Source organism: Oculina patagonica, chromosome 5 (assembly GCF_052425735.1).
Source record: "Oculina patagonica isolate OP01 chromosome 5, crgOcupat, whole genome shotgun sequence".
NCBI classification, from domain to species: domain Eukaryota; kingdom Metazoa; phylum Cnidaria; class Anthozoa; order Scleractinia; family Oculinidae; genus Oculina; species Oculina patagonica.
The window spans coordinates 4,487,700-4,496,437 of record NC_135762.1 but is presented as its reverse complement, the minus strand read 5'-3'; the positions used below and the strand labels follow the sequence as shown (position 1 = coordinate 4,496,437).

The window sequence follows — 8,738 nt, the reverse complement described above, 5'->3', positions numbered from 1 at the left end:
ATGTTTGACTTCTTGCGCAAGCTACGGTATTTCCTGCATTTCCACTGAGCTATACAACGCCCTTCTTTATACAGGCCAAATGGTCCGTTCTTGTCCCATGCAGTTCCATACTTTCTCATACTGTGAAATGGCTAGGAGTATTTCTACACCTCTGAAACGGGATGCTACTCCATTGCAAATGACCCCCAACATTTAGACAGTCAGTGCTCTAGCAATCTACATTTATCCATGCCCCTAACTGTCCTGTCCCACCTGCAGAGTGGAGCGTAGTTGGTCTGACTTGAGGAGACGTCTGCATGCTGGCTAGACTGGAAAAAGGCACTGTGACAATTTTGTAAATTAACTCAGTGCCCCCCCCATCCCCCCCCCCCCAAAAAAAAGAGACCACAGCTCTCTCTATCAGGAGTCAAGTGGATTAACCATTAGCTACAATTAGGCCACCGTGTCTTACACATCCAAATCAGGAGAGAGAAAACAAACAAACAAACAACAAAAAATAATAAAACTCTTATAGTTGAATAATTATTTTTTAATATGTTCTGTCTTTTAAGAATTAAGTAAAGAACTTTATAACACGAAGGGCCATCAAGCCATTCAAAACTGAATTATGAAGCTAATGAATGAAACTAATATATTACTAAACATTTATGAATAATATTTTTATGAAACTTTCCTTGATTTCTGTCGTCACAAAACGCAGAATTATTTCTATCCTCTCGAAAAAATAAGTGACGTAAGATAACAAATATCTTGACCATTTATGATCTTCGTTTGAATGAAATAAATTTAACAAGCACTGAAGTATATACATGAAACATTATTTCAAAAGTAATTGAAGAAACATCCTTTGCACAAAGGCGCGACTCGCATAATATATTCCCGACCATTTAAATTATTTCAATTTATTTATTCATGCTGCACTGAAGCAGAGAAAAATAGATGCAACAGTTTTGCAACTAATTGTGGCTATACCACGAAATTATAACGTACTGACACCATTGACGGGCCACTGATGGCTTAAAAAAGTACATTAATGTGTCCAAATAATTAATTTGGCAGAGTTATTGCATTCCTTGCTATTCATTTAACAATTCTGAACGTAGGAAACGACTGGTTGTAATCTGTCCGCGTCCCGCCTCCATTTTATGTACCACAGCGGGATCAGAGTCGTGGTTACGATTGGAACAAAAGCGCAAACAACTCCGACGATGTTAGGGACCTGGGATGAGTACGTGAAAAAACTCTCGATCACGTACGGAGACCACGTGATCAAAAACATGCTGATGGCGAGCTGCAGGCGGCAATGTGCTTTGTCCTCCTCAGTCTCCTCGACCTCTCCGCTCTCCATCTTGGCCAGTTTCTCCTTTTCGGTCAAGTTCTTGTCCGCTTCGGATTCGCTTCCGAAAAAGTTGTATATCAGGAGAGAAACCGGGATCAGAAAGATGCAAGATGTGATTAGCGTGAAGCTCAGCCCGGATGGAGGCCAGTCCACCTCACAGAAGGCCTTTCTGCTTATAAACACGTACTTGCTCCATAAAAGAGAGAGCGAGTACGAGAGAGTGGTGTGCGCGATGATGTAACCCAGTGGAATTGAACGAGGGGCATTTCCCGGGACCTTCTGTGGATCGACCATTCGGAAATACTGTTCGGTTGTGATTGTAACAAGCGTTGAAATCGACACGATGATGTAGATAACATTTGTGAGACCATAACTTCGGCACCAGTGCTCCTCGAAGTACCATCTTCCACTCGTACTCACGGAAATTAAAAGTGGCAAATCTTTGATCGACACCAAAACATCCACCGCCGCCAAATTCGCCACGATTAGCGCTGTGCAAGACGTGCGAAGGCTTCTCTTGCGATAAATGTAGTAGCAAACGAAAATGTTTATACCGATAGTCATAAGGCAATAAATCGCAATCACGGAAGCGACTGGCGAATAAGATGTGATTTCCATACTAAATCCAATTTCACCATTGTGAGCCATTTTCGTCTGACGATGATCTCTCAGAAATTTAGTCTCTTAAGAACGAAATTATCTTTGAAGCCAAAGTTTTTCTCCAGCGATCCACAGAAATACAATGGTCAGTTCACTGTTCTTGCGATGCGCACTTTTCGCGAATAAAGGCCAGTTGCTTCTTGCTGATATCCCGGTGAAAATAATGCTACAGTCTCCTTAAATCATTTAGGAGAAGAAACTGCTTTGAAGATCGTCTTCCTAGAATATCACTGGAAATCTTCTCTCGTATCCAAAATCCAACTCTTCGGTTCCGTAGAAATGGCTGAACTAAAAGAAAAAAAGGCTCTTTTGAATTAATTTTCTCCCCAACAAAGAGCCTTTTTGACAGGGAGATTACAAAAGACTTTTTTATCACTGAGAAACCTGTTACTAAAGGCAGAAATAATGTTAAATTTATGATCAAATCTTTCTCTATAGTCCACCTGTTAAGGCGCTATAAAATCTGTCTTTTGATTGGCTGGCAGGTGGTTCACTTTCTTTTCCGCGTTGTGATTGGCTAAGAATGCAGGGATTTAATGTTTCGCGGGAAAACATCATATTTGCTTGGTCCATCCGTTGCTGTGGAAGTATGAATAGCTCAACTAAATGGTCGTGTTTTGATAATTGAAAATGATATTGAAAATGTCAAATAGCCTCTTTTTGTAGTCGTACATAAATAATTCCCTTTTTCAGTTTCTCAATTGACCCTTTTTGCGGCTTGTCTTTTTTAAGGCCTTTCTTTTGCTCAGAAAGGCGATATATAGCGCCTTTTTGTGTATTCACGCTTGATTGAACAGCTAACAACTGAGCAACGACCAAACAATGGCAAAGAACAATAAACAAACTGACGAAACATGTGTGAGCCATAGCGAAGCACGTGTTCCGTGTTCATAATGAGCTCACCATAATTCATAAGCAGAGACTTTTAAATCTTTTGTCTACGACGATCGCTCGCGGTGCGCCGAATAAAAGAAGCTAAAAGGCCGTGGAACTTTCGCTCAACGTGGCTCCAAGGTTGCTAAAGGAAGCAGTGCGCGTAAAAAAAATGAAAATGCATTTAACAGTTTCGCACGTGGAAAAGCCGCAGGATTTCGAGTTGGCCGTTCCAAGCCACTGGCTCCAGCTGAAAATACTGTTTGAGAGAGCGTGAATTTCAGGGTGGCAGGTTTTAAACCCTTATAATGGAGCAGGTAGTTTGCCGGTGGTTAAGATGTTGTGTTAACGCACCTAATGTTTTTATCGCGACTTTTAAAATGGAAGCACGTGCTTCTAAAATCATTTTCCAATTTATGGCTTGCAGACCTGTGTAATAAGCACGCAATGGTGCGTAAGTGAATATTTGGAATTGTAGTTTTGCATTTTTACCCAAACATATTATTTGTCAATGCCGTCTAGCTTTTCTTGCTGAACAAACTGAGCAGGTAGATAGCTCGTGCTTGTATTGACTGCTAATTCGAGCTAATTGACGCAAGGTTGGAACTCTTATGAAGAGAAGAGATCGATATCTTTTATATTAGAAGCGTGGATCGTGTGTTCAAAGTTTGCCGCTGATATCAATTTTATTTAGGCTACTGCTAGTCTTTGATAAGTAAATAAGCTATTCTGATCGGGCTTCAAACCGGCGGTCGTTTCGCCCGAATGTCCGTTCGCCCGAAACCGGTTTGCGCGGACTAAAAGTCGGTTCGCCCGGGCGACCCTAAAACGCGGAAGACGGGCCCGATGGTGGAAAATCATCCAAGATCCTAACAGACGGAACGGCGGAAAAATACCCCAGATCGTACAAGACAACACAACTTATTTACTTAACAAACCATAAATGACGGTCAGTAAGGTTTTGTGGAACTGTTTAGTTTCGCTACTAATGGAGCGTAGTAGCGCTTGACAGGCTAGCTATTTTCTAGTTCAGCTGCAAACCATCCTCTCTTTTTTTTTTAAAATCTTGTACCTAACCTTTTTAGCAGATAGCGAGTGCGCTAAGCCGCGAAGTGCTAATGTTCACGGCCAGTGAAGCAGTGCGCAAGTCCGTAGGGTCTTTTAAAATTTTTTACCTGATTTTAATGACGCTACGTTCGTTCATACAACGAACGCAATTCCGCGATGGTCAAATTTTACAGAAACTTTGTTTATGTTTCGTTGTTCGAGAATATTTACAGTCAAAGATTTGCAATGCAAATACCTTACTTCTTTGTTCTAATACACTCACATACAGCTGGGGCAGGACTAATCCCCACCCCATCCCCCTAATCCTTCTGCTCTAAGCGTTGAGAGTTTTGTATTTTTTTTTTTTTTAAGAAAAAGCTGTTCAAAAGCTCTCGGAAAGGCAAAAGCACAATGACGAACTCATGTGGGACCCTAGACTGGCTGCCATTCTATTATTACTTTTGTTTACTTTATTAGTTTGTCTGTATTTTAAGAATAGAAACAAAAGAATTGTTCATTTTGCTCACAAACCTTACCTACCCTACCCTAAGTAATACAAGCTGCCATACAAACTAATATAATGTCCATGCACCGGATGCGCCCGCGATATTACCGGCTTACCGACAAGAATCATGGGTAATAATTCCCTTGGAAACGTAAACCATTTGCTTTAGTTCCTTCTCGCAGAGGATAGAATATTGCGAGTTTACACAGATTTTTTACAAAAATGAGTGGTTTACCAAGGGAAATATTGAAATGGATACAAAGCCTGGATCTTTCTCACCCCGTTAGAAATACCAGAAGGTAGAATTGACGTCAATTTTGGGCGTAGCGACGAGTAATGGCCTTTCCTATTGCACACTTGATAGTTTCGCCTGAACTGTGTTTATTTTCTTACTTTAGGGATTTTTCAAATGGATATTTGGTGGCAGAGATCTTTTCTTGGTATTATCCACAAGAAATTGAAATGCACTCTTATGACAACGGAACATCTTTACCAAGCAGACAGGGAAACTGGTCTCAACTCCAAAGGGTAAGGAATCGAAATGTGAAAATCCGAAAACGAAATCGAAAGCTAACTTTTAATCGTATCTTAACAGCTGTCTCTGTCGTGAAATTTCTATCCAATGTTTAATTTTTCTGTGTTTGAACAAATGTGTCCTACAGAACGTACTGTTGAGCGATGTTGTAAATCGGTTTGTGGCACAAGTAAATCAAATTATGAATCAAATTATGTGAAATAATTAATCTTTAAAACTTTATTTCTGAAGTCTGTGCAGCCTGTATAAACCCCGAGAAACGAATTTGTTAATACAGGTTGAGGGGTGTAACTGTGCTGGAAATGATATAATCCCATTTTTATTCATTTGCCCATTAAACCCTGGCCGTAGAGATTTGCAAGTTTAGTTCAAATGTTGCAAGATCTGTGGCTTGCGACAAATGCAGACTGGCAGACTTGCATGGTTTGCAGTCTGCATTTGTCGCACACCGGAAGTTTTGAAATAAGAACTTGCACACAGACTTATGTTGATGAGTGGCCAAATGAACTGATAAGTTTGCTTGTACCGTAAATGATCTAATAAACGCCCTCTCTCAAATAAACGCCTCTTATCTAATAAACGCCCCCTCTGAGGTGTTTAAGTTTGTATTAGACGCCCCTCTCTAATAAACGCCCCGTGTCTAATAGACGCCCCCCTCCAGGAATCATCTCAAAAACCAAGGAAATGCTCCACTGAGTAATTTCACGCAATAAAGTTAGTTTTTTGCTTGACTCGGACATCGAAGAGGCCAACAACGCCAACATGGTTAATCCCGATGATGATAAAAAACGTCGATATCACTATGAACGGTATCTCAAGGCTTTGCATTAGCGTAGATTAGATTACTCTCCTATTCACAATCTTTGTTATGTATCTTACTCCAGTAGAAAACTACCCATCCTATTAGTTGTGTTGACATTGCTACTGTTAAATTGAAATACCGGTAAACGCCTCATATCTATTTAACGCCTCCCCTAGGACCCCAAAAATTTAATAGACGCCCCAGGCATTTATTAGATCATTTACGGTAAGTGCATGCAAGTCAACAAAAATGCCATTTCAATACAGCAGATTGGCTTGCATATATTCGGCCATATTTCAATACTCAAACATCAACATAAATAAACATCAAGACTTGCATTGACTTGCATTGGGTGGCCAAACAGTGAAAACTTTGCATCAACTAATACTTTGGTGCAAATTTTATCTTGATGAAAGCAAACATAAGTCATTGCAAGTCATTTTTCTCGGAAATGAAGCAAAAGCCAGTGAAATTAATTTAAGTGCAATCTTAAACACATGTCAACAAACCCACACGTGAAATTTGGAATTGTTTTTGCAATGTACACTTTTAGCCGAATTCACTAACGCCCTTTTTCCACCAAACCCTTCAATTATAAAGACAAAGTATTAAAAACTGAAAAATGTGAGTGCACACATATAAAGTACAAATCCCCAGAAAGAGCATATTGCAGAAGAGACCTGTATCTTGCTCATAGAAATTTGTAAAATCAATTTTCCACTGATTCTTATCGTCTTGTAGTATACTGTAACACAACTTAATAATACTTTGTAAGATATCCTTAAATTCTGACAACTCTCGATATATTTCATTAGTTTTTTCAGCGGCATGGGTTTGACATTCCTAAAGAGGTGATAGAAGGAACTATTCATTGCAAGCCTAATGCCGCAGCTCTGTTCATGGAAAAGATTTACTTTATCTTGACAAATAGACAGTAAGTAAATTAAAGTGTGTTTGTGTTTTGTGTAACAAGCTATCATTAGTTATAGAAACACAAGTTTGGGAGAAAAAGAATGCTGTGAGAACAAAAGCTTTGGGTGTTTCATCATTTTTAAGTTCTCAAGTGTTTTTATGACTCACATAGATATGGAAGAAGCATTTTAATTTTTTTTTAGAAAATATTGTGAAGAATAAAGGTTAGGTATTGTAGTAGCATATAGTAGACATACAAAAGCGGATTTACATGGTACGACTTTCTTGCATGTGACAAGTTTACGACAGGCCTACAACATGTCTTAAGGACCATCTACGCGCACACATGTCTGTCGTGATGATGCAGTAGTTTGATTTACACAACGCAACTCGTGTTGTAGACCTGGTATAAGCCTGTGTCTCATGCGATAATAATTTTTAGGCAAAATCGTGCCATCTAATTCACCCCTAAAGAAAACTGTCATGTACATGTATGTTACAATTTTATGGACCGTTGTATTTTTTGAATTTATCAATAAAAAATATCTAAAAAAAGAAAACATAAGGGAAAATTAGTTTGGATGTAGCAGAAGTTAACACTGTAAGGCGTTACTGATTGGGACAAATTGATGAGAAAGAGATTGGCTTTAGTTTTTCTGTTTGTTTATTTTTGTTTTTCCTTTTGGATAATATGTGTTTTCTTTTGTCAATAAAGAATCAAGAGTTCACCAGTAGAAGAAGAGTATAACTTCACTGATAGTGACTATCAAGAACAGCTTCCAGCTCATGCAAGATCCACAGCATCCATGGTAATGACTCAAGTGCTATAGTTGTTTGATTCTTCATACATTAAGGGTCTGTGATACGTAAACTAATTCTCTGAGATAGACTACAGTAAAAACCCGCGTATAAGAACCTGCTTTTTTAGAGTTTGGCAAAACAGGTTCTTATATTTTGGGGTACTTACTGGCATTTTTTAGCTTCCTCTAAAGACATCCTTTTTGATAAAATACAGTTATTGTATTATAAATAAAATAGTTTAACCCCACATATAAGAACCTTTTGGGGTATTAAGGAAGCAAATTTCTGCCAGGAGGTTCTTAATTTCTAGGTTCTTATACGCGGGTTTTTACTGTAGTACATCCATGACAATATATATACACAGCAAAAATAATAGTAAAAATATTTGAACTTTCAAAGTGGAGGTGTAATGCGTATACATGTAGCTGTAAATTTCTATTTTACTGTTTTTTTTTTAATTTTTTTATTTAACCAAATTGAGTATTGATCAGTACTTTTTTACTGACATGTTTTCTTGAAACTATCTTGTAAATTATGCATATTAAATAATTATTACTAACAGTAATTTTTAAAAGAGTATTTTATTTTAATAATTTAAGCAGTCATTTCCTTCATTTATATCACTTCTTACAATATCTTATTTCTTTAGGCCATCAAAAACAATATCGCAAATACAGAGTTATCGACTGATCCTGATCGCATTCTCTGTAGACAAAAGGTAAGAGCAACATTTCTCCATCATGCAGCAGTTTAGACAGAAGAGAAAAAGATAATATTTATTGTCTATTTTATTGTGTCCATGAGTATAAGCGATTGACTTCATAACTTACAACGAAAAGTTAAGACTATCCACAATGTCCAGTAATTCCTCAAATATCAACCCACCAGCTCCAATAAATAATCAGTGTTGAATTTAGTCTTACATCAGTGCATTGGAATGCATTTCCTGGAATTCATACAGGCATGTGTAACATTGTTTTCCTTTTTTTAGGCTCAAGCTATCATAAACGGTCATTTAGAGCATAGAAGACAGGAAAGAGTTGAAGATCCACGTAAGTAGAAGAAACTCATAATACCCAAAAGATCCAAAAGTACGGTAACAAGACTAACAACCCTCATTACTTTCAGATTTGGCAGCCTTTTCTTATCGCTACCTTTAGAGGGTTGCAACTTTCAGGTTGACTCAACTCAACGCGATTCCATCATGAGACAAACAAATAAACGCTCATATTTCCTATCTTACACCACAAAGAACAACACATCT

The 8,738-nt window shown here is 38.2% G+C and overlaps 2 protein-coding genes across 2 annotated transcripts in view; one reads left to right on the top strand and one right to left on the bottom strand.

The window, feature by feature from the left end:
- Positions 1–546: 546 nt before the first annotated feature.
- Positions 547–2,380, bottom strand: LOC144654909 (melanopsin-like). Its single transcript, XM_078515147.1, has one exon. The coding sequence runs from the start codon at positions 1,985–1,987 to the stop codon at positions 1,085–1,087; it is 903 nt and encodes a 300-aa protein (XP_078371273.1). The 5' UTR covers positions 1,988–2,380; the 3' UTR covers positions 547–1,084.
- Positions 2,381–4,559: 2,179 nt separating this feature from the next.
- LOC144653930 (spermatogenesis-associated protein 4-like) overlaps positions 4,560–8,738 on the top strand; it is a 9,760-nt gene continuing 5,581 nt past the window's right edge. Inside the window, exons 1-6 of the mRNA XM_078514073.1 lie at positions 4,560–4,723; positions 4,823–4,952; positions 6,577–6,695; positions 7,389–7,482; positions 8,124–8,192; positions 8,466–8,526. Of these exons, the coding sequence (XP_078370199.1) occupies positions 4,647–4,723; positions 4,823–4,952; positions 6,577–6,695; positions 7,389–7,482; positions 8,124–8,192; positions 8,466–8,526 (550 nt within the window). The 5' untranslated portion in view covers positions 4,560–4,646. The remainder of the gene's footprint in view (positions 4,724–4,822; positions 4,953–6,576; positions 6,696–7,388; positions 7,483–8,123; positions 8,193–8,465; positions 8,527–8,738) is intronic.